Here is a 27,350-nt window from a genome sequence, read left to right as displayed (position 1 = left end):
TCTACACATCCCTATTAACAGAGATACTAAAACAGGTGTCTGTGCGTGTGAGTGAGTTTGAGTGTGCATGTGTGTGCTTCGATGATGGTTCTTCATCGACTAACATGTTGAGCAGAAAAATGATGACCATGGACAATGATAGCTGCTAGTATGATGACGATAATACTGTTGCTGTGTGTTGCCTGCCGCCTCTGTTTCTTTTGTGTTGTGTGTCACTGCTGCTTAGGGCCATAGGGCCCCATTGTCTTTATTTTCATATAAAAGGACATTTTCGGAACAATATTCAAGCATAATTTGTTTGAACGTACAACACGAACGACATAAAAGGTCCAGCACAAGCAACAGAACACGATTATTAAAAAAAAAAACAGAATAACAGTAGACAAAATCTCATAGTGTTGATTGATCCTTGTGGTGTGCTATTGTGTTTGTATAAAAGTGTGTGTGTGTATGTGTACGAGTGAGCTTAAAGGATAACAAGGATATTAGTTGTTAAATCATTCAGTCGCTTTGTTTTGTTTGATACCTTGCTCATTCTAATTGAGACATAAACTAAATCCTTCTTAGTGAAAAAGTCATTATTAAAGAATTTTAAGTAAAATTTAAGTTAAAAGATTCGTGTTTTGTTTGGCTTTAACACAAAACTTTTTTAAGATGATGATGAAATCGTTGCAGTGTACCGATATAATTCTATATTCGGTTTTATTCATTACCATTGCTGCACATTCCAATGCAGGTAAGTTGTGATCTTGTCAGTGTTAAAGCTGAGAATTGTTTGAACATTTTAAAAAGGTGTTCATTATTCCAAGAGATCGTGTATTATATATAGAAATTTCAAATTTTTCCACTACCCAGCAAAAGAAGAAAAATGTAAATATTCTTTTTGGATTCGGAAGTGGTGCAAAAATTTACTCAGAAGTAATCAATTTTACACTCAAAAAAGTTAACCCTCTGATTCACTAAAGCCAATTTAACTTTCTTTTAGTTCATGAAATTATTATGTTTGGGGAAAGTTTCCTTTGCTCTAATATTTTTTTGCGTACGTTAGTTAAATGAACTAAAAAACATGAAAAAATGTACACAAATGAAGCATAAACATTTACTAAATTCGTACTTCTCACAAATTAATGCATTATTTCTTTAAATTTGTAAATTAGACTACAAATGCGCCCATCTTGAACTTTGTATGGCACTAAAAATATTCTTGCAATTTTGAACACCAATTTTTTCTTCAAACTACAAAAATTTCTTTAACAGTGAAAAAATGATCGAAAAACATTGAAAAAAATTTTATGGTGTTAGTATGTGGTCTCTATCAACCAGGCAAACATTGGTCTAAATCGGTTCATAATTTTATATAGCCCCCATATAAACCGATTCCCAGATTTGACCATCGGAGCCTCTTTAAGGAGCAAATTTCATCCTAACGGTTTTTATACCCACCACCATAGAATGGTGACGGGAGTATAATAAGTTTGTCGTTCCGTTTGTAACACATCGAAATATCGAGTTCCGACTATATAAAGTATATATTCTTGATCAGGGAGAAATTCTAAAACGATATAGCCATGTCCGTCTGTCTGTCTGCCTGTTGTAATCACGCTACTTAAATTTCGCACAGACTCGTCTTTTGTCTGCAGGCAGGTCAAGCTCGAAGATGGGCTATATCGGTCCAAGTTTTGATATAGTCCTCATATAAACCGACCTCCCGATTTGGGGTCTTGGGCTTATAAAAACTTTAGTTTCTATCCAATTTGCCTGAAATTGGAAATCTAGAGGTATTTTATGACCACAAAAAGGCGTGCCAAAAATGGTGAGTATCGGTTCGTGTTTTGGTATAGCCCCCATATAGACCGATCTTCCGATTATATTTCTAGGGCTTTTAGAATCGATAGTTTCTATCCAATTCGCCTGAAAATGGAAATCTAGAGGTATTTTAGCACCATAAAGAGGTGTGCCAAAAATGGTGACTATCGGCTTATGTTTAGGTATAGCCCCCATATAGACCGATTTCCCGATTTTACTTCTTGGGCTTCTAGAATCCGTAGTTATTATCCAATTTGGTTGAAATTTGAAATCTAGAGGTATTTTAGGACCATAAAGAGGTGTGCTAAAAATGATGAGTATCGGTCCAGGTTTTGGTATATCCCCCATATAGACCGATCTTCAGATTTTATTTTATTATAGACCGATCTCCCGATATTACTTTTTGGGCTTCTAGAAAATTTGCCTGAAATTGGAAATCTAGAGGTATTTTAGAACAATAAAGAGGCGTGTCGAAAATGGTGAGTATCGGTCCATGTTTTGTTATAGCCCCCATATAGACCGATCTCCAGTTTTTACTTCTTGGGCATCTAAAATCTGTAGTTTTTATCCAATTTGCCTGAAATTAGAAATCAAGAGGTATTTTGAAACCCTAAAGAGGTGTGCTGAAAATGATGAGTATCGGACCCTGTTTTTATATAGCCCCATATAGACCGATCTCCAGATTTTATTCTTGGGCTTATAGAAACCGTAGTTTTTATACAACTTGCCTCAAATTGGAAATCTAGAGATATTTTAGGACCATAAAAAGGTATGCCGAAAATGGTGAGTATAGATCCATGTTTTGATATAGCCATCAGATAGACCGATGTCCCGATATTACTTTTTGGGCATCTAGAAATCGTGATTGTTGTCCACTTTGCCTGAAATCGAAAATCTGGAGGTTTTTAGGAGTATAAATAAGTGTGCAAGAAATGATTTTATTTTTTAGGCTTCTAGAATCCGTAGTTTTTACCTAATTTGTCTGAAATTATAGTTTCCAGATTTTACTTCTGGTAATCATTTAAATAATGGGGGTAAAAATCTACAGATGTTAGATTTTAAATCAAGGCGTTATTTCATCGTTTTCTTGCACACTTGCACACGATGTTTATGATTCCTCTAAAACTCAAACAAATATGGTTCTTATAAATCCAGAATCTGATCTAATCTTCATAGGTAAAATCTTGGAATTTATCTTCGGAAAGTGTACTGGTTGAACTGATCTGCTTGTCATCAAATCCCCCTGACATTTTCATAGGAAACTATAATATTTAATTCATGGTGGTGGGTATTTAAGATTCGGTCCGGCCGAACTTACTGCTTTATATACTTGTTTTTATTTATTTACGAACTGATAGACTTTTTGTATCTTGACTACAAAAAAGGACTCTTACGAGTATAGCACATGAAGAAAAAACAAGTATATACGGCCGTAAGTTCGACAATGCCGAATGTTATGTACCCTCCACCATGGTTTGCGTAAAAACTTCTACTAAAGACGATCATCCACATTTGAATTATGTTACTTGGGTTGCGGCCGATGGCAAGGCATCTTAAAACTTCTTAACATCATCTTCTAAAATGTAAGTTAGTCCATGCGGGATATATACACTGAAAAAAAGCATGCCCGGTTCCAAAGATTTTATCTTTACTTTAAAAATTTTGGTATTGATTCCGAGCCAAAGAAGCGGAGTATACAAGTAAGGATACTTTTAAGACACAATTCTCTTTTAAATTTGGATTTTGTGTACTTGCTTCTGGGAAGCAAATTTTCATTTTTCGCTTTTTCAGCTTTTTTTCTTCATATGCTATCGAAGTCCTTTAAAAACGAGTTAACGACAACTTTATTTTCCAAATTAAGACTCGACTTCCAGTAAAAATTATGCTATGTTTCCAGTAAAAAAGGTCTTTAAAATAAAGTGTTGAAAAACATGTCCTATATTTGATCGATTTTTTGCTTTGTAGTCAAGATAGAAAAGGATGGACAAAAGACAATTTCATTAAATTTAAAGATTTTTTTTTTTTTTGAATTATTAAAGTCAAGTTGGCCTGAGCCCAAACATTTTTTCTTTCATGTTATGATAGCCATTTTTTAATTGAAATCGCTTAATTAATAGGACAATATGACTTCATTGAAAAGTTTATCGACTTTTGGACAAGGAAATAAACTTTATATTAGAGAAATGCGTCTTCTATGCTAAGCAAATTTGCATTCGTATTTTAAAGACAAGAAATCTTTGACCTCACGACAATATTTTTTTCAGTGTAGTAGACAAAAGAAAGGTCGATTAAATACGTATATATTCAGTTGTTGACCGGTATATATAGCGAGGAAATAATTACGAACCGATATGAACTATTGTGCGGTAATTATAGAGCCAGAATTGAAATATCGGTGTCGCTTTATATGGGGGCTATATACAATTATGAACCCAAGACTACCAAAAATGGCAATTGGTGGAAACTTGATGTTTTGGAAGATTTTGCAAAATATTCCTCTACAACTATGAAATGATTCATAAATTTTCTATCGAAATAAGATTTTTCTACAAAAATAAAATTCTGACAAAATTTTCTATAGAAATAAATTTTTTACAAAACTTTCTATAGAAATTATATTTTGACAAAATTTTCCATAGAAATATAAAATTTTAACAAAATTTTCTATGGCAATACAACTTTGGTAGATTATTTTTGGCTCGAGTGGCAATCGTGATTTTTCTATTATTGGAGATCGGTTTATTTGGGGGCTATATATAATATAGATCGATACGGACCAATTTTGGCATGGTTGTTATCGGCCATATACTAGCGAAATGTACCAAATTTCAACCGGATCGGAAGAATTTTGCTCCTTCAAGAGGCTCCGGAGGTCAAATATGGGGATCGGTTTATATAAAGGTTATATATAATTATGGACCGATGTGAACCAATTCTGGCATGGTTATTAGAGTCCATATACTAACACCACGTACCAAATTTCAACCGGATCGGATGAATTTTGCTCCTCCAAGAGGGTCCGGATTTCAAATCTGGGGATCGGTTTATATGGGGGCTATATATAATTATGAACCGATATGGACCAATATTTGCATGGTTATTAGAGACCATGTACTAACACCACGTACTAAGTTTCAACGGGATCGGATGAAATTTGCTTGTGTTTGAGGCTCCGCAAACCAAATATGGGGATCGGTTTATATGGGGACTATATATAATTATGAACGCATGTAGACCAATTTTTGCATGGTTGTTAGAGACCATATACCAAATTTCAGCCGGATCGGATGAAACACCATGTACCAAATTTCAGCCGGATCGGATGAAATTTGCTTCTCTTTGAGGCTCCGCAAGCCAAATCTGGGGGTCCGTTTATATGGGGGCTATACGTAAAAGTGGACCGATATGGCCCATTTGCAATACCATCCGACCTACATCAATGACAACTACTTGTGCCAAGTTTCAAGTCCATAGCTTGTTTCGTTTGCAAATTAGCGTGATTCAACAGACGGACGGACGGGCATGCTTAGATCGACTCAGAATTTCACCAGGACCCTGAATATATATACTTTATGGGGTCTTAGAGCAATATTTCGATATGTTACAAACAGATTTACAAAGTTAATATACCCCCCCCCATTCTATGGTGGTGGGTATAAAAACAGAAATAACGAATAAATTCAAATTGGTTTCCTAGTATTAAATACGCAAATCTCAAATCCTCGGAGTTGATCTAGCCACGTCCGTCTGTCCGTTTGTTTGTGAACACATTTTTGTAATTAAAGTCTACGTCGCAGTTTTAATCCGATCAATTCAAATTTTGTACAAGTATCTATTTTGAATCAGAATAGAACCTTATACATTTTGGTAGCAATCGGTTCATATTTAGATATAGCTACACTAAAAATAATAGTTACGTGATATTAAAGATTACGCAACCTAAATTTTAGGATGCGAAATTTACAAATTATTAAGGACAAATTTCTTTAAAATAATGAAATTTTAATTAAAATAAAGTTTATAAACTTTGCTTCAAAAATTTTTTTCTTATTAAATTTAGGACACACATATCGTAAATTTGCATCCCTCCGTCAAAGTCACGTGTCTTTGAGCTAAAGCAAATTTTCCTTAAAGTAAAGAAACACATTTTTGATTTAAAGAAATTGTCTTTAAATTAACTGAAATATTGAAACTTTAGATTTAAGATAAAAACGCTTCAAATATAGGCTAAGACTTATTATGAGGATTGAGAGTCTTTGGTTTAAAGTTTTGTTTTTTGGAATTAAGAAAATATTACAATTTCGTTTTTTAAACTGGCATTTGTTTGTACGTAAGTACCTTTATTAACAAACCGCGAAAAGAGAATGAAAATTTCATAAATGAGGTTTGTCCTATTTTTAAATTTATTGGTCCTAGATTTAAAGCCAGATAGGTTGTTAAAAAATTTCAACATCTTTGACTCGGAATCAATACCAATCTTTATGTGTAGGTCAAAATCTTTGAATTCAAGTAAAATTTTTTTGAGTGTATCAAACGATTATAAATGTATGTATCTTTCTACCGATTTAGATTTATATGACCAAGGAGGCCAAAGTTTCACTCCAATTTTGAAATTTTGCACAGAGAGTATAATTCAGATGTGTGTCGAATTAGATCAATACACGCTCAGATTTAGACAAAGCGTCCATATATGTGTCATCATATATGAACATTTGGAAAATTTTACGCACAGAAAAATAATTCTTTCCTCCCAAACGAAATTTTAGTCAAACAAAAATCGTTTCTCATTTTATTTTCGCTGTAAGGAAATTTATTTGGAAGAAAAGTATATACTTTTTGAGATAAACGTTTATTCTTTTCCAAGATGTAAAAACAATTTCATAAAGACTAACTCAAAAAAAAAACAATTTTTTCTAGCTAATTGCAATTTTCCTCACATCTTTCTCACTTTCACGAGGTTGTTTTTTAGTTCTTAGCACCTTTTTCTGTAATACAATGTAAAAAAAATTATTCGATTTTATGAATTTTTTAAATTTTACCTTTCGCCTGAACGGAAAATCGAACCGCGGACCATACACTTCGTAAGCCAACACACTATCCACTGGGCTGTTATTGTCATCAACAGTCAAACAGTTATACGTATTTAAATAGCATTGTTTTCGGCGCCCACGAGCCGATTAAACAAACTTTATTTAACAGAAACATACATTTAGTTGGGCACCGTCGTTCCCTGCTTCAACCGAACACCAAAAAGTTTTTTTGTTTTGTACATATATTCCAGATAAGTTCGGAAGATTCCGAAAAGATGTTCAACATTATATACTACTATATTACATTTTTATTATGAAACTGTAAAATGTGTCTCATTAAAGAATTAAAATCAGAAAAGAGCAGTGCTTGATATAAACGAAATGGACTGTGTTGTTGGTGCAAACATTTTTTTCTCATTGAAAAAATAAAAATTTTGTAACAAACGAATTTTTTTGGTGATGAAAGTTTAAAATTTTGAAAGAAATTAAAAATTTTCCAAACGTTTTTTCGTGTATGCAATGTCTCTAGATTTAAAAATTTTCCATATTTCCATTATGTTCCGCCCCAGCCAATTTAGCCGATTTAAATTTTATGTCCCATAGATTTTGTAGGACTCTAACAAATTTTGTCCGATTTAAATATATGTCTGATTTAAATATATGTCTTATGGAATGATAAACTTTTATATTAAAAACCCAACAACTTTGAAGGATTTGAGATGGTAACGAAAATGTAGATCTACGAAGTAGTGCAGAGAATATTATAGTCGACCCCTCCCGACTTTAGATTTTCCTTACTTGTTTTTATTACAGTTGAGAATATACAGGTCTATTTTACTCTTAGTTTCCCGACAACAATACTGTCTTATGTAAACACACAATTCATAGGTATTTTGGAATGAAACAAACATTTGCATAGTTCGCAATAATTGACTGGAATGACACGTAACGTAAACTAAAGAAGATTAGCATACAGAAGACTAGTGTATGCAACGTTTTGTTCACATTATGAGGGAAGCATTTGGTGAGTTACTTACTTTACTTCAGGAATCTGGACAACTTCATTGATTGCATCAGAAAACAAAGCAACGAACCCATTCCTAATGAAATATAGAGCTGATATTCTAAAGCCCGCTATAATAGAAAGGTGTGAAAAGATGGCAAGACCCCAATATGTGATGTGTTTGCAACAAAAGAAAATATTATAAAAATCAATTATATTGGAAATACGGTGGAAAGGTAAGCTCACAGTAAATGCTGCATTACCATGAATTTGCAAGGAAACGCTAATGACAAGAATGTTAAGGAAAGGACGTCACTCGCATTACGGATCTTGGCAATGTTAGTACAACTAACTGAGTTATGTTGCTAATGTTTATCAGTTTGTGGTCTTTTTTTAGCCCCGTTCCTAGTTATATGATGCTTAAAGAGAATTCTTCAAAAGGGAAATTCTGTTACATATTCATACTGCTACATAGGGAGAATAAACAAGGCTTAAAACTGCTAAAAAAGTAATGTAATGAATTTTTTCCTCTATAAAAGTTTTAAAAAGGCCATACCTACTCGTAGCGGAAAAATGGCAAATTTGCAATGCCGAATTGAAAATTAATTTGATTTCCGTATATACCCGGCAGCTAGGATTGCAGAAAAGACCGACAACGCGGGTTAAATCAATATTGATTCTGAGTCCATTAGTGTATACAAAGTGGGTGAATTGCATCCAAATTCAAGGTGCTATAATCTCTAAAGAGTGAATGGCATCTACAATTCCTGACGCTCTAAACGGAATTGTCCGTGTCTGGAAAGGTGGGAGGTGTGTATCCGCACTCCCAGTATCCCCACCACGTCACTGTTCACATCTATGGTCTCACAATTGACTGAATAGTCTAAATGAGCCTGAAGTATCGGGCTGCCACTATACCCAAACTAACATACTCTTATGAGAGGATTAGCTCATGGAAGAGTTTTACCGACCATTTAAAAAAAGAATATACGGCCGTAAGTTCAGCCAGGCCGAATCTTATGTACCCTCCACCATGGATTGCGTTGAAACTTCTACCAGAATTGTAATATGGGGGTCGCTTATGTGGGGGCTATATACAATTATGAAATTGATATGGACCAATTTTTGTGTGATTGGGCATCGATTTATCTGAGGGCTATATATAACTATAGACCGATATGGACCTAGTTAGGCATGGTTGTTAACGGCCATATACTGGCACAATATACCAAATTTCAACTGACTCTTCTTCCAAGGTTCCGGATGTCAAATCTGGGAATCGGTTTATATGGGTGCTATATATAATTATGGACCGATTTCGACCAATTTTTCCATGGGTGTTTGAGGCCATATATTAACACCACGTACCAAATATCAACTGAATCAGATGCATTTTGGCTCCGGAGGTCCAATCTGGTTATCGGTTTATATGGGGGCTATATATAATTATGTACCGATATGGGCCAATTTTTGCATGGTTATTGGAGACCATATACCAACACCACGTACTAAGTTTCAACCGGATCGGATGAAATTTGCTTCTCTTTGAGGCACCGCAAACCAAATCGGGGGATCGGTTTATATGGGGGCTATATATAATTATTGACCGATGTGGACCAATTTTTGCATAGTTATTAGAGACCATATACTAACACCATGTACCAAATTTCAGCCGGATGGGACGAAATTTTCTTCTCTTAGAGGCTCCGCAAACCAAATCGAGGGATCGGTTTATATGGGGCTATATATAATTATTGACCGATGTGGACCAATTTTTGCATAGTTGTTAGAGACCATATACCAACACCATGTGCCAAATTTCAGCCGGATCGGATGAATTTTGCTCCTCCAAGAGGCTCCGGAGGTCAAATTTGGAGAACGTTTTATATGGGGGCTATATATAATTATGGACCGATATGGACCAATTCTGCCACGGTTGTTAAAGATCATATACTAACACCATGTTCCAAATTACAACCGGATTGACAAGCCCATGTTAAATTCATCGCTTCTGCGCCAATTTTGCACCACTTCCGGATCCAAAAAGCACATTTTCACTACTTTTTTGGCTAGGCTTTTTTTGCTGGGAAACTACCGCAGAGCCACTGTATATGCACAAACAAAATTAATTTTAAAACCAACTCCATGTGGAATATAGGTTTGATTGAGTCGACCAACTGTTGACAGCTGCAACGGCAAAGTTTAGTGTTTGCTATGTAATGCATCAAAGTGAAGCGCTATTTTTTCTCATCTTGCCTTTTTTATTGTTCAAAATGCAAAAAATTTCGGAAGTATCATAAAATTTTAGTATCAGCTTAGATTTGTTCGAATTGGCTACATTTGACATAAATGGGCCTTTAAACGGCGGACAAAGCCATCACACACCACAATAAAGAATTTAATTTACTGACGGTCACACTGTATTAAGGGCCAAATCATAGTCATTTTTGCCACAATTTAAGAACAACAGAACTGCAAAAAAGTTCAAAATAATAATTATTACGAGATTTTCATAAAAAATAGAAGTGCTTTTAACTAAATTGAAGTTCAAAATTTGTCATAACTTACGAGGTACATTTTTTCTGTGAATTTAAAAAAAAAATATTTAATTGTTTTTAAAAAAAAAAAAATTACTTAAGTTGCGGTAACGCATTACCGCGTTACCGCAACTTAAGTAATCTTAAAACCTCCTAACACCATCTTCTAAATTGTATGTAAGTCCATACGTAGTATATATTAAATCAAAAAAGATCGATCCAATACGTATATAATTCAGTTTGACAAAGTAGACATAAAAATTTAACAAAATTTTCTATAGAAATAATTCACAAAATTTTCTATAGAAATAAAAATTTTGACAGAATTTTCTATAGAAAGAAAATTTTGACAAAAATTTCTACAGAAATAAAATTTTAACAAAATTTTCTATAGAAATAAAATTTTGACAAAATTTTCTATAGAAATAAAATTTTGACAATGATGAAAATTTTATTATGAACCGAATAAAGTTTTAACAAAATTTCCTCTAGAAATAAAATTTAGACAAAATTTTCTATAGAAATAAAATTTTGACAAAATTTTCTATAGAAATAAAATTTTGACAAAATTTTCTATAGAAATAAAATTTTGGTAGATTATTTTTGGCTCTAGTGGCAACCATGATTATGAACCGATATGGACCAATTTTTGTGTGATTGGACCAATTTTGGTATGGTTGTTAGCGACCATATACAAACACCACGTTCCTAATTTGAACCGGATCGGATGAATTTTGCTCCTCCAAGAGGCTCCGGAGGTCAAATTTGGAGAACGTTTTATATGGGGGCTATATATAATTATGGACCGATATGGACCAATTCTGCCACGGTTGTTAAAGATCATATACTAACACCATGTTCCAAATTACAACCGGATTGGATGAAATTTGCTTCTCTTGGAGACTTCGCAAGCCAAATCTGGGGATCGGTTTATATGGGCGCTATATATAATTATGGACCGATGTAAACCAATTTTTGCACGGTTGTTAGAGATCATATACCAATACCATGTACCAAATTTCAGGCGGATCGGATGAAATTTGCTTCTCTTTTAGGCTCCGCAACCCAAATCTGGGGATCGGTATATATGGGGGCTATATATAATTATGGACCGATGTGGACCAATTTTTGCATGGTTGTTAGAGACCATATACCAACACCATATACCAAATTTCAGCCGGATCGGATGAAATATGCTTCTGTTAGAGGCTCCACAATCCAAATCTGAGGGTCCCTTTATATGGGGGCTATACGTAAAAGTGGACCGATATGGCCCATTTTCAATACCATCCGACCTACATCGATAACAACTACTTGTGCCAAGTTTCATGTCGATAGCTTGTTTCGTTCGGAAGTTAGCGTGATTTCAACAGACGGACGGACGGACGGACGGACATGCTCAGATCGACTCAGAATTTCACCACGACCCAGAATATATATACTTTATGGGGTCTTAGAGCAATATTTCGATGTGTTACAAACGGAATGACAAAGTTAATATACCCCCATCCTATGATGGAGGGTATAATAATTGGATCAATTAACTCGGTGATAGGAGATAAAAAAATTGTTCTGTGTAATTTTGTCATTTGAGTCAATGTCAAAAAAACATAAGAGCTAACCTTTAGATTCCTCAACACCATTGTATAAGCAAGATTGGTATAAAATTTCTATCTGATTGATCGATAATTAGTAAACTAAATCCATACTTCCCCCTTATCTCTTCTCTACACACTATCTAATTTCACCCTTCAAATCTTACACATTCCGATGTGCCACAAATGCCATTTTTCTTCAATGACCAAATTATGCAAATTTAAATGTAAATAAATTAGCATTGAGTTAACATTTGAACATTTACACCCTATTGGTGTAAGCATGTCCAAACATATGCTGCCACATGGAAGGTCATCACTTTACACCAATCCAAGCGACGATGAACAGGTGATGATGTTATTTGAATGGGGAGGGTCCATTGCTAAAGCTTCTCAATGTACGCAAGAGATCAAACCCCAGAGGCAATTGATTGCTAGGGCTTAATTGTCCATCAAAGCAAAATCAAGACAACATCAAGAGTTGGGGTGAAGATTAATAGGAGATGACACAGTGTAACCTTACAACAGGAATGAAGGAATGAAGATGTTATCCTTAGATGATGACCCCCAAATTTGTGAACAATGATACTTATAGGCAATATCCCTTGGGATAAGTAAAGTTCAAGTAGTTTTATTATTTCTAAGCCGTGTGGCAGTGGGATACTGCCACATATTACAAGCAACAGTTTCTCAAATGTTTCAAGAATTTTCAAGCTTGCTAAGAAATTTAAACGAATATTTAGATACTAGAGAGATCAGTTTTAAAAAGTATTTTCGACATTTCGCCTTTTTGACTTTTTGAAAATTTTACCTTTATTTCGCCTTTTGGAAAAATTTCAAAACTTAGAAAAGTCTACTTCACAACCTTACCATTTTGGTTTTATAATTTGGGATACAACAAAGATCTGAAGTAGTTCCCTAGGCTTTCACTGGTAGTGCATAAGGGAGTCAATTGGTTTCCTCCAATGACAAGTCCATGTTAAATTCTCCCGATTTTTTTCCTTGAAAATAATCGAAAGTGGAACTAAAATTTGCATCCCAATTTTCCTTGTTCCTCTCCACAGAACCGCTTAGTTAGTTAATCATATAGCTATTGAGTTTAGCCATATGATTACACAAGGGAACAAAATTGATTAACTCTGTCATTCCGTTTGTAACACATCGAAATATTGGTCTAAGACCCCATAAAGTATATATATTTTGGTCGTGGTGAAATTCTGAGTCGTGCTAGCGATGTCCGTCTGTGGAAATCACGCTAACTTCCGAACGAAACAAGCTATCGACTTGAAACTTGGCACAAGTAGTTGTTATTGATGTAGGTCGGATGGTATTGCAAATGGACCATATCGGACCAATTTTACGTATTTTTATTTTTTTAGGAATTTTTAAAGAACAAAAAAATGTTTTTTTTCAAAATTTTAATCTTTTTTTTCAAAACTTCAACGATATTTCTAACATAAAACTACTTAAAAAATTGAAAAAAAAAATGTAAGCACGCTTAACCCTGGAAAGTCATCCTTATTTTTTGTTAACTAACGTCATCCTTCGTCATTTTGACTACGGCTTATTTCAAGACGTTATAACTTGAATCATGAGCAAAGATGAGAACCAAAATTGTGTTTATTTCCTTATTCAATTTGTTTGTATTTAGTATCAAGCAAAAATTTATAAAATTGTTGAATTAGTATAACTTAAATTTATCATTTCCCAATCGAATCAAATGCATTTTAGATCGAAAATGAAATTTCGCGTCGTCACTTTGACGAAGGATGACTGTCCAGGATTAAAGGGAATATTGTTTGGGAGTTTTGGATTTTGTTTTAAATTTAACATAATATGGTGAACTGTTTTCAAATTATGTAATATGTAGCGGAAGTGCCTTAATTTTGAACATAACGGTATATCTCGAAAATTCGAGCTGATAGAAAAACCAAGTACAGATTTGTATTCCGCGTCCCAAACAACCTTAAAAACAATATTCAGTTCTAAATACACAGAACCATTGTACCTTTGTGTTATTATTAGGGCTTTTCCCGGGAACGGGATCCTGGGAATTACCGGGAAATTGCTATTTTTTCGCTCCCGCTTTCCCGGGAATGCAGTGCGGGAATTCCCAGAAATTTTCATTACAATATTTATACCCTTCACCACTACTGTGGTACAGGGTATAATAAGTTTGTGCATTTGTATGTAACGCCAAGAAGGAGTAATCATAGACCAACCTTTTAGTATACGGATCGGCTTAGAATTAAATTCTGAGTCGATTTAGCGATGTCCGTCTGTCTGTCTGTCTGTCCGTCTGTCTGTCTTTTGATGTATTATTGTGTGCAAAGTACAGCTCGAAGTTTTAGTCCGATTGTCCTAAAATTTGGTATAGGGTCCTGTTTCGGCTCAAAGATCCCTATTGATTTTGGAAAAAATCGGTTCAGATTTAGATATAGCTGCCATATATATTTTTCACCGATCTGGTCATAATTGGCGTGTATATCAACCGATCTTCCTCAAATTCCATACATCCGAATATTTTATGAGTCTCGAAAAACTTGCAAAATAGCAGCCAAATCGGTTCAGATTTAGATATAGCTCCCATATATAGCTTTCGCCCGATTTTCACTCATTTGCCCACAGAGGCCAATTTTTAACTCCGATTGAGTTGAAATTTTGCACAGAGAGTAGAATTAGCATTGTAACTATGCGTGCCAAATTTGGTTGAAATCGGTTCAGATTTGGATATATCTCCCATATATAGCTTTCGCCCGATTTACACTCATATGACCACAGAGGCCAATTTTTAACTCCCATTTAGTTGAAATTTTGCACAGGGAGTAGAATTAGCATTGTTACTATGCGTGCCAAATTACCGCGTTACCGCAACTTAAGTAATCTTAAAACCTCCTAACACCATCTTCTAAATTGTATGTAAGTCCATACGTAGTATATATTAAATCAAAAAAGATCGATCCAATACGTATATAATTCAGTTTGACAAAGTAGACATAAAAATTTAACAAAATTTTCTATAGAAATAATTCACAAAATTTTCTATAGAAATAAAAATTTTGACAGAATTTTCTATAGAAAGAAAATTTTGACAAAAATTTCTACAGAAATAAAATTTTAACAAAATTTTCTATAGAAATAAAATTTTGACAAAATTTTCTATAGAAATAAAATTTTGACAATGATGAAAATTTTATTATGAACCGAATAAAGTTTTAACAAAATTTCCTCTAGAAATAAAATTTAGACAAAATTTTCTATAGAAATAAAATTTTGACAAAATTTTCTATAGAAATAAAATTTTGACAAAATTTTCTATAGAAATAAAATTTTGGTAGATTATTTTTGGCTCTAGTGGCAACCATGATTATGAACCGATATGGACCAATTTTTGTGTGATTGGACCAATTTTGGTATGGTTGTTAGCGACCATATACAAACACCACGTTCCTAATTTGAACCGGATCGGATGAATTTTGCTCCTCCAAGAGGCTCCGGAGGTCAAATTTGGAGAACGTTTTATATGGGGGCTATATATAATTATGGACCGATATGGACCAATTCTGCCACGGTTGTTAAAGATCATATACTAACACCATGTTCCAAATTACAACCGGATTGGATGAAATTTGCTTCTCTTGGAGACTTCGCAAGCCAAATCTGGGGATCGGTTTATATGGGCGCTATATATAATTATGGACCGATGTAAACCAATTTTTGCACGGTTGTTAGAGATCATATACCAATACCATGTACCAAATTTCAGGCGGATCGGATGAAATTTGCTTCTCTTTTAGGCTCCGCAACCCAAATCTGGGGATCGGTATATATGGGGGCTATATATAATTATGGACCGATGTGGACCAATTTTTGCATGGTTGTTAGAGACCATATACCAACACCATATACCAAATTTCAGCCGGATCGGATGAAATATGCTTCTGTTAGAGGCTCCACAATCCAAATCTGAGGGTCCCTTTATATGGGGGCTATACGTAAAAGTGGACCGATATGGCCCATTTTCAATACCATCCGACCTACATCGATAACAACTACTTGTGCCAAGTTTCATGTCGATAGCTTGTTTCGTTCGGAAGTTAGCGTGATTTCAACAGACGGACGGACGGACGGACGGACATGCTCAGATCGACTCAGAATTTCACCACGACCCAGAATATATATACTTTATGGGGTCTTAGAGCAATATTTCGATGTGTTACAAACGGAATGACAAAGTTAATATACCCCCATCCTATGATGGAGGGTATAATAATTGGATCAATTAACTCGGTGATAGGAGATAAAAAAATTGTTCTGTGTAATTTTGTCATTTGAGTCAATGTCAAAAAAACATAAGAGCTAACCTTTAGATTCCTCAACACCATTGTATAAGCAAGATTGGTATAAAATTTCTATCTGATTGATCGATAATTAGTAAACTAAATCCATACTTCCCCCTTATCTCTTCTCTACACACTATCTAATTTCACCCTTCAAATCTTACACATTCCGATGTGCCACAAATGCCATTTTTCTTCAATGACCAAATTATGCAAATTTAAATGTAAATAAATTAGCATTGAGTTAACATTTGAACATTTACACCCTATTGGTGTAAGCATGTCCAAACATATGCTGCCACATGGAAGGTCATCACTTTACACCAATCCAAGCGACGATGAACAGGTGATGATGTTATTTGAATGGGGAGGGTCCATTGCTAAAGCTTCTCAATGTACGCAAGAGATCAAACCCCAGAGGCAATTGATTGCTAGGGCTTAATTGTCCATCAAAGCAAAATCAAGACAACATCAAGAGTTGGGGTGAAGATTAATAGGAGATGACACAGTGTAACCTTACAACAGGAATGAAGGAATGAAGATGTTATCCTTAGATGATGACCCCCAAATTTGTGAACAATGATACTTATAGGCAATATCCCTTGGGATAAGTAAAGTTCAAGTAGTTTTATTATTTCTAAGCCGTGTGGCAGTGGGATACTGCCACATATTACAAGCAACAGTTTCTCAAATGTTTCAAGAATTTTCAAGCTTGCTAAGAAATTTAAACGAATATTTAGATACTAGAGAGATCAGTTTTAAAAAGTATTTTCGACATTTCGCCTTTTTGACTTTTTGAAAATTTTACCTTTATTTCGCCTTTTGGAAAAATTTCAAAACTTAGAAAAGTCTACTTCACAACCTTACCATTTTGGTTTTATAATTTGGGATACAACAAAGATCTGAAGTAGTTCCCTAGGCTTTCACTGGTAGTGCATAAGGGAGTCAATTGGTTTCCTCCAATGACAAGTCCATGTTAAATTCTCCCGATTTTTTTCCTTGAAAATAATCGAAAGTGGAACTAAAATTTGCATCCCAATTTTCCTTGTTCCTCTCCACAGAACCGCTTAGTTAGTTAATCATATAGCTATTGAGTTTAGCCATATGATTACACAAGGGAACAAAATTGATTAACTCTGTCATTCCGTTTGTAACACATCGAAATATTGGTCTAAGACCCCATAAAGTATATATATTTTGGTCGTGGTGAAATTCTGAGTCGTGCTAGCGATGTCCGTCTGTGGAAATCACGCTAACTTCCGAACGAAACAAGCTATCGACTTGAAACTTGGCACAAGTAGTTGTTATTGATGTAGGTCGGATGGTATTGCAAATGGACCATATCGGACCAATTTTACGTATTTTTATTTTTTTAGGAATTTTTAAAGAACAAAAAAATGTTTTTTTTCAAAATTTTAATCTTTTTTTTCAAAACTTCAACGATATTTCTAACATAAAACTACTTAAAAAATTGAAAAAAAAAAATGTAAGCACGCTTAACCCTGGAAAGTCATCCTTATTTTTTGTTAACTAACGTCATCCTTCGTCATTTTGACTACGGCTTATTTCAAGACGTTATAACTTGAATCATGAGCAAAGATGAGAACCAAAATTGTGTTTATTTCCTTATTCAATTTGTTTGTATTTAGTATCAAGCAAAAATTTATAAAATTGTTGAATTAGTATAACTTAAATTTATCATTTCCCAATCGAATCAAATGCATTTTAGATCGAAAATGAAATTTCGCGTCGTCACTTTGACGAAGGATGACTGTCCAGGATTAAAGGGAATATTGTTTGGGAGTTTTGGATTTTGTTTTAAATTTAACATAATATGGTGAACTGTTTTCAAATTATGTAATATGTAGCGGAAGTGCCTTAATTTTGAACATAACGGTATATCTCGAAAATTCGAGCTGATAGAAAAACCAAGTACAGATTTGTATTCCGCGTCCCAAACAACCTTAAAAACAATATTCAGTTCTAAATACACAGAACCATTGTACCTTTGTGTTATTATTAGGGCTTTTCCCGGGAACGGGATCCTGGGAATTACCGGGAAATTGCTATTTTTTCGCTCCCGCTTTCCCGGGAATGCAGTGCGGGAATTCCCAGAAATTTTCATTACAATATTTATACCCTTCACCACTACTGTGGTACAGGGTATAATAAGTTTGTGCATTTGTATGTAACGCCAAGAAGGAGTAATCATAGACCAACCTTTTAGTATACGGATCGGCTTAGAATTAAATTCTGAGTCGATTTAGCGATGTCCGTCTGTCTGTCTGTCTGTCCGTCTGTCTGTCTTTTGATGTATTATTGTGTGCAAAGTACAGCTCGAAGTTTTAGTCCGATTGTCCTAAAATTTGGTATAGGGTCCTGTTTCGGCTCAAAGATCCCTATTGATTTTGGAAAAAATCGGTTCAGATTTAGATATAGCTGCCATATATATTTTTCACCGATCTGGTCATAATTGGCGTGTATATCAACCGATCTTCCTCAAATTCCATACATCCGAATATTTTATGAGTCTCGAAAAACTTGCAAAATAGCAGCCAAATCGGTTCAGATTTAGATATAGCTCCCATATATAGCTTTCGCCCGATTTTCACTCATTTGCCCACAGAGGCCAATTTTTAACTCCGATTGAGTTGAAATTTTGCACAGAGAGTAGAATTAGCATTGTAACTATGCGTGCCAAATTTGGTTGAAATCGGTTCAGATTTGGATATATCTCCCATATATAGCTTTCGCCCGATTTACACTCATATGACCACAGAGGCCAATTTTTAACTCCCATTTAGTTGAAATTTTGCACAGGGAGTAGAATTAGCATTGTTACTATGCGTGCCAAATTTGGGTGAAATCGGTTCAGATTTGGATATATCTCCCATATATAGCTTTCGCCCGATTTACACTCATATGACCACAGAGGCCAACTTTTTGCTCCGATTTAGTTGAAATTTTTCACAGGGAGTAGAATTAGCATTGTAGCTATGCGTGGTCTTTAACAATCATGCAAAAAATGCTCCATAATTATATATAGTTCTAATATAAATCTATCCCTAGATTTGGTTTGCTGAGCCTCTTTAAGGAGCAAATGTCATCTGATGAGGTTGAAAAGTGGTAAGCTGTATTCGTCTATCGGCCCATAATATCACATAGCCCTAATATAAAACGATCCACAGATTTGGCTTGCGAAGCAAATGCCATCTGATCGGGTTAAAATTTGGTATGTGGTGAAGTCTATGATATCTAACAACCTCTAACAACTGTAAAAATTGGTCAATAACGGTTCATTATTATATATAGTTCTCATATAAATCGATCTCCAGATTTGGATGGCGGAGCTTCTTGGAGGAGCATATTTCATCCGCTACCGTTGAAATTTGGCAAGCGATGCTAGTAATGCCCTCTAATAACCATGCAAAATTTGGTTCATATCGGTTCACAATTATATATAGCGCCCACATAAACAAGATTTGATTTCCGGAGCAAGAATTTTGCTCCTCCAATTCGGTTGAAAGTTGGTATGTGGTGTAGTCTATGGTCTCTAACAACCATGCCAAAGTTGCTCCATATCGGTTCATAATTATATATAGCACCCAATATAAACCGACCCCCAAATTTGACTTCCAAAGCCTCATGGAGGAAGAAATTTCATCCGATCCGGTTGAAATTTGGCCGGGCGAAAATTGGTTCATAATTATTTATAGACGCCCTATATAAACCGATCAAGAACTGAATTGGCTTACATAGACTTCATATGGACTAACTTAGAATTTGGAAGAAAACTACTTAAGAATTTTAATTTTTTAGATACCTTGACAATGGCAATTGTTTCCACTACGCAAGTAATTATTTATAGACGCCCTATATAAACCGATCAAGAACTGACTTGGAACTACTTGGGTAGTGGAAACAATTGCCATTGTCAAAGTATCTAAAAAATTAAAATTCTTACGTAGTTTTCTTCCAAATTCTAAGTTAGTCCATATGAAGTCTATGTAATATGGACTAACTTAGAATTTGGAAGAAAACTACTTAAGAATTTTAATTTTTTAGATACCTTGACAATGGCAATTGTTTCCACTACCCAAGTATTTCAATTGTGGATCACAGTCTTTAGTAGAACTTTCTACGCAATCCATGGTGGAGGGTACATATGCTTTTCCTGACCGAATTTAGGTTATATACTTCCTCAGACTTTTTTCTTTGCATGTAGAATCAATTTTTAGCAGCTTAGAGACTATGGTGGAGGGTACATAAAATACCTAAGAAATTTCGCGTATGGAGATGTCTTAATTTACGCACATATGTGGATCCGTTATCACTAATTACTTAAAATCCGCATCAAATAATTATATCTTTAAATCAAAATAAATTCCAGATTGAACAATCACTTTTCACAGAAATTTAAAATGATTTCATGGTCGAGTTCGTTAAAATACTTCAAAGAGATTGCATATAACAGCAATAACCTTTAAACAGAATCCTGTACTTTTTTATCACTTAGAAGTGTAAATCTTCTTATGAATTCATACAAATTTAACGTCAATCTTATAACATATTAAAATGAAACCATTGAGGAACAATTACCACAAGTTTGTGTACTTAAAAGCTGTCAAATCTGGGTGGTATTACACAGTTGTCAGTATGACTCTTAAAAACCATACAAAACCAAACTAATTTACATATTTGATAAGTTTTTAAAATGTTTTTTTTTTCTCAAGCGAATTACTAATGTCATTGTCTATTATTGTGCCATTTATTTTTGTTTTCTCTAACAGAATTGGAACAAACCAAAAATCGACGTGCGGGTGGTGCTTCAGGTCTTTATGCTTTTCCCCGTGTTGGTCGCAGCGATCCAAGTTTAACAAATAACGATTTACACAACTCGGAGGCTGATGACGATGCTGCTGCAGTAGCAGCAGTAACAGCATTTGATGTCCTGTATCCTGGATCGTTTGAAGAATATGAAGGTTAGTAGTAGATATATTTTCATTTTAATTGAATCTCATTTGTGATTTAAGGCGAGAATGGTTAATTCCCTTTTTCCTACACTCAACAAAAAATTTAATTCATCGAATTAAAAGACTATTTCAATAATATTGAATATTTATTTCCAATTGTCAAGGACTATTGACCACAGTTCTATAGAATTTTCTTTTATGCAAATATACCACTTTTAATTCGATTTTCCTAATTCTAAAGACAAAACGGCTTCATTGAAAAGTTTATCGATTTGTGGTCATGGTAAAAAATTTTGCATCAAAGAATTCGTCTTCTTTCTAAGCAAAACACGCATTCGTATTTCGGGTACAAGAAAACTTTGTACTCATGACAATATTTTTTTTTTTTCAGTGCAACTCAAATATAGCGTCATTATCATGCTATTTTCTCCCATACACTGTTCTGAGAAAACTACGACAAAAGTTGGCATTAAAATTTATATTATAATAAATTTGCCATTCCGTTTCTAACACAACGATATATATGCATTTCTGAATATATACATTTTAGGTCCACAGGGAGATATACCAAATGTTTTGATATATCGTCCATATAGACCGATCTCCTTTATACACCGACGGCATGGAAGTCCCAATTTTTTTGTAAGTTGTGGACTTTTAACAATCATGCACAAATTTGTTCACATCGCTCCATTATTATATATAGCCTCCATATAAAACGATCCCTCCTGGGAATGCAAATTCCATCCGATCTGTTTGAAATTTGGTACGCGATGTTATTATATGCCCTCTAAGGAAAATTGCAAAAATTGGTTCATATCGTTCCATAATTATATATATCCCCCACATAGGCCGATCCCCAGATTTGTCTTCCATATCCTCTGGAAGGGGTAAATATCATCCGATGTGGTTGACATTTGGTACATGATGTTAATATTCGGATGTCAGTATCCGCTCAAAATGCCCAACCATTTTACTTCCGTAGCCCCGTGAAAGAACAAATTTTATCCAAATCACCCTCACTTTCGAATGAAACAATCTATCGACTTGGAACTTGGCACAAGTAGATATTATTGATGTAATTCAGATGGTAAACCGACACCCAGATTTGGCTTACGGAGCCTCTTGGTGGGGTTAATTTCATCCGCTACACTGAAAAAAATATTGACCTAATATCGAAGATTATACAACTTAAATTCTAGGACTCGCGATTTACACAGTGTTAAGGACAAAATTCTTTAAAAACAAGTATATACAGCAGTAAGTTCGGCCGGGCCGAATCTTAAACACCCACCACCATGAATCAAATATTAGGGTTTCCTTCGAAATTTCAGAGGGTTTGAGGACAGATCAAGCAGAGCAGTTCAACCAGTACACTTCACGAAGATAAATTTAAAGATTTTACCTATGAAGACTATATCAGATTCTGGATTTATAAGAACCATTTTTGTTTGAGTTTTAGAGGAATCATTAACATCTCTTGTAAGTGTGCAAGAAAATTATAAAATAACGTCTTGATTTGAAATCTTAAATCTGTAGATTTTCAGCCGAGATACACGTTTTTGTGAGCCTTAAATACCAGAATATTTACAATTTCAGGCAAATCGGATAAAAACTACGTTTTCTAGAAACCTAAGGTGTTAAATCGGGAAATCGTTCTTATGGGGACTATACTAAAATACGGACCTATACTCACCATTTTTGGCACATCTCTTTATGGTCCTAAAATACATCTAGATTTCCAATTTCAGGCAAATTGGATAAAAAGTTCGGTTTCTGTAAGCCCAAGAAGTAAAATCGGGAGATCGGTCTATATGGGGGCTATACCAAAACCTGGACCGATACTCACCATTTTTGGCACACCTCTTTATGGCCCGAAAATACCTCTAGATTTCCAATTTCAGGCAAATTGGATAAAAACTACGGTTTCTATAAGCCCACGAAGAAAAATCGGGAGATCGGTCTATATGGGGGCTATACCAAAACAAGGACCGATACGCACCATTTTTGGCACACCTCTTTATGGTTATAAAATACCTCTAGATTTAAAATTTCAGGCAAATTGGATAAAAACTACGATTTCTATAAGCCCAAGACCTCAAATCGGGAGGTCGGTTTATATGGGGACTATATCAAAACCGATATAGCCCATCTTCGAACTTGACCTGTCTGCAGACAAAAGACGAGTTTGTGCAAAATTTCAGAACGATTGCTTCATTATTGAAGACTGTAGCGTGATTACAACAGACAGACAGCCAGACAGACAGACAGACGGACAGACGGACATGGTCATATCGTCTTAGAATTTCTCCCTGTTCAAGAATATATATACTTTATATAGTCGGAAATCGATATTTCGATGTGTTACAAACGGAATGACAAACTTATTATACCCCCGTCACCATTCTATGGTGGTGGGTATAAAAATGGCATTTTAATTAAAAGAAAGTTTATAATCTTTGGTTCAAAATTTTTTTTCATTAAATTTAGGGCGCAAATTTTGAAATTTTGCGCCCGTCTGTTAAAGTTGTATATCTTTGAAATGAGGTGCGTATCGGTCCTTGTTTTGGTATAGCCCCCATATAGACCGATCTCCCGATTTTATTTGCCTGAAATTGGAAATCTAGAGGTATTTTAGGACCATAAAGAGGTGTGCCAAAAATGGTGAGTATCGGTCCAGGTTTTGGTATAGCCCCCATATAGACCGGTCTCCCGATTTTACTTCTTGGGCTTACAGAAACCGAGGTTTTTATCCAATTTGCCTGAAATTGGAAATCTAGAGGTATTTTAGAAATATAAAGAGGTGTGCCGCAAATGGTGAGTGTCGGTCCATGTTTTGGTATAGCCCCCATATAGACCGATATCCCGATTTTACTTCTTGGGCTTATAGAAACCGTAGTTTTTATCCAATTTGCCTGAAATTGTAAATAAAAAAAAATTAATTTAAAGAAGTAGTCTTTAAATCAACTTACATATTGAATTTTTAAATTTAAGATAAAAACGCTTAAACTATAGGCTAAGACTTATTTTAAGGATTTACATCTTCGGTTGGATTTGAAACTGGAACATGTACAAACATGAATACCTTTATTAATATATCGAAAAAAGAGAATAAAAATTCGATGAATGAGATCTGTATCCAATTATAATTTTATTGATCCTAGATTTAAAGCCAGGGAGTCCCGTAAAAATGTCTATATTTTAAGAAGCCACATCTTAAGGATCCTAGCCAAAATCCTTAAGGGAGGGTCAAAATATTTGGATCTAAGTAAACTTTTTGTTGAGTGCACTGTTGACATTTAGCACGCAATGTTCATTTATGCCCTCTAATAACCATGTAAAACTTGGTCCATAATTATATATATAGCCCCAATATAAACCGATCCCCAGATTTGACTTTGGAAGCTTCCTGGAGGTTCAAACTTTTGGCCTCTAACAAACGTGCAAAAATTGATACCAAAAGTTGGAAAATCCGATACGGTTGAAATTCGGATGTCAGCATGGGCTCAAAATTCTATTAGTCCCAATATAAACCGACCCCCAAAATTTTACTTTCATCCAGTCACATTGAATTTGGCCTTCGAGTTACGATGCGAAAATTGGTTAATATCGGTTCATAATTATAAACTCCTCTATATAAACTGATCAAGAATTAAAGTACCTTTTATCGACAAAAATATTCCATAGGGACTAAATTGCAATTTAGTAGACAATTTTAAGAAGTCTTAAGCTAGTTTGCCATCAGCAACTTGTACCCCAACAATAATCGATTTTGGGTTAGAGTCTTTAGTGGAACTTCGTGTGCAATCCATGATGGAGATTGCATAAGATTTGGCCTGGTCGAACTTTCGGTCGTATTTACTTGCTAAATTTCACTTTTACTGTTGCTGCTTATTTAATTAAAATTTTACTTTAATTCTCGTCTCTTTTCTCTTTTAGATTATCCCAAAACACAAGCCAAACGTAAAGCAAACCTTTATCCAATGCCCCGAGTAGGCCGCGTAGATCCCAACTTACGCAAATTAGCCATACTTAGAGCCTTACAACAGAGTATCAATAGGAAATATGAACCTAGTGCTACAAGTGGCGTCTGGTTTGGACCACGTTTGGGAAAACGTAGTGTAGAAAATCAGAAAATCGATCATTCCAATGGACAAAAAGAGGAATATTAAATTGGAAGCGGATTTCCCAAAGCCCACTTTTGGTAAACACAAACGATGACGATCCTGGCTAATGTATTAAATGAAAATGAGGAAATACCTAAATACATACTTACACATAAATACATACTTACACATACCCATTAAAATGTAACCAAAAATACACAAACACATACAAACAAAAACAGAAAAAAATGTATGTGAAATATAAAAAAACGAAGACTATTTGCTGATGCGTCTTAATCAAAATACACAAACATACAAGATAAATACATATACATATACACTATTTTATATACACAAATATCCCATATATGTATATCAAAATTTACTTATTAATGCAACAAAGAAAATTATTAAAAAAACAAATTGAAGACGTGCACAAACCCCCCCTCCATTACAAAGAGATCAATTTTTGAATTTTCCAATTCTAAGTTTGTTATTTAGAAAATGGTTAGCCTTATTACCCCCGCAAAGCAGAATTGTATGAAACAAAAACAAAAATAAAAAATAAACGAGAGGAAAATTTTATTGTATATTAAATATGAATAATAAAAATAACAAAATCTAGTCTAACATACTTCTACTTTAGATATTTAAGTCCTTAGAGTTGATGTTTTGTCCTTTTAAAAATCACGTGGGCTGGTGTGGGCTCTCATTCGATATCAAATTAAGCCGTTGAGTTCTTTAGATATTCTGATATCTAATGATAGTCCTTGCATTTTACATCAAAAACAAAAACAAACAAAAAACTATTAAATCATTGGAACAGAAGTCGAGATATATCTACACATAGATACCAAAACTTCTAATTCTAGATTTTTTCACAAAACCATCGATTCTCATTAACTTAAATTAGCGAATTGTCTAAAACTCAAAAGAAAATAAACAAAAATACTTTAAATCTTGTAAATAGAAAGCATTAAGTGTATGGGATTTTATATAGATGTATTCAACTATTTAAATATATATACACTATAGGTCAAAATATAATTGTATATTTTATGACTTATTGGCTAAAATAAAAGAAAAAAGAAAATGTCTCACATTAGCAAAACAAATAAAAAAATATCCAATAAATCGCAAGAAAATAAATGAAATGTGTTTGATTGAATAGCATCCCCTTACACCCATAGAAATACTCATGAACGGCGTTCACATGTCATAACCAGGGCTGTGGAGTCGGAGTCGGAGTCTTGGAGTCGGAGTCTTGGAGTCGGAGTCTGAAGATTTTGCTGGAGTCGGAGTCGTAAAAATTTTGCTCGACTCCGACTCCGGCTAAACCAAATTTTTTAAAACACTTCACATATTTGTAACTAAGCAAGTTTTTACGCAAATTAGTTTCCATTGCGTTATTCATTCGATCAATGTACAGCATGATGGTAAATGAAAATCAACTTCCAATTACGGCTATCTTTTTATGTTTCCTAGAATGTTTGACTAGCAGATGGGCTGGATCGATCCATTTTAATGCCCATATCAATTTATTTGAAATGTTTCGAACAATCGATATTATTTTTATTTTATTTTAAGGCAATATACATATGTGGAATATTGGCAGAAAATTTTTTCAAAGTAGTTTTTATAGAAAATTTTGTCAAAATGTTATTTCTATAAAAAGTTTTGTCAAAATTTTATTTCTATAGCAAATTTTGTCAAAATTTTAATTCTATAAAAATTTTATTCAAAATTTTATTACTATAGAAATATTTTTATACCCTGCTCCACACTGTGGAACAGGGTATTATAAGTTAGTGCATATGTTTGCAACACCCAGAAGGAGACGAGATAGATACATGGTGTCTTTGGCAAAAATGCTCAGGGTGGGCTCTTGAGTCGATATAGCGATGTCCGTCTGTCCGTCTGTCCGTCTGTCCGTCTGTCCGTCTGTCCGTCTGTCCGTGAA

General features: G+C 34.4%; 1 protein-coding gene across 1 annotated transcript; it reads left to right on the top strand.

Annotated features, from left to right (window-relative positions):
• Positions 1–316: 316 nt before the first annotated feature.
• Positions 317–26,539, top strand: Capa (cardio acceleratory peptide capability). Its single transcript, XM_075314264.1, has 3 exons — positions 317–736; positions 21,102–21,293; positions 25,224–26,539. Exons 1-3 carry the CDS (start codon positions 655–657, stop codon positions 25,454–25,456), a joined length of 507 nt encoding a protein of 168 aa, XP_075170379.1. The 5' UTR covers positions 317–654; the 3' UTR covers positions 25,457–26,539.
• Positions 26,540–27,350: the final 811 nt, after the last annotated feature.

The sequence above is a fragment of the Haematobia irritans genome, chromosome 1 (assembly GCF_050003625.1).
Source record: "Haematobia irritans isolate KBUSLIRL chromosome 1, ASM5000362v1, whole genome shotgun sequence".
NCBI lineage: Eukaryota > Metazoa > Arthropoda > Insecta > Diptera > Muscidae > Haematobia > Haematobia irritans.
Note: the sequence above shows the minus strand (reverse complement) of the source record. Positions and strands in the feature narration are given on the sequence as shown.

What these genes read in the sequence shown, in the direction of transcription:
- Capa (XM_075314264.1), top strand. Translation starts at nt 655, where the DNA reads ATGATGATGAAATCGTTGCAGTGTACCGATATAATTCTATATTCGGTT. An exon ending in TGCTGCACATTCCAATGCAG is followed by an intron (nt 737 to 21,101) that starts GTAAGTTGTGAT and finishes TTTCTCTAACAG; the next exon opens with AATTGGAACAAACCAAAAAT. An exon ending in ATCGTTTGAAGAATATGAAG is followed by an intron (nt 21,294 to 25,223) that starts GTTAGTAGTAGA and finishes TTTCTCTTTTAG; the next exon opens with ATTATCCCAAAACACAAGCC.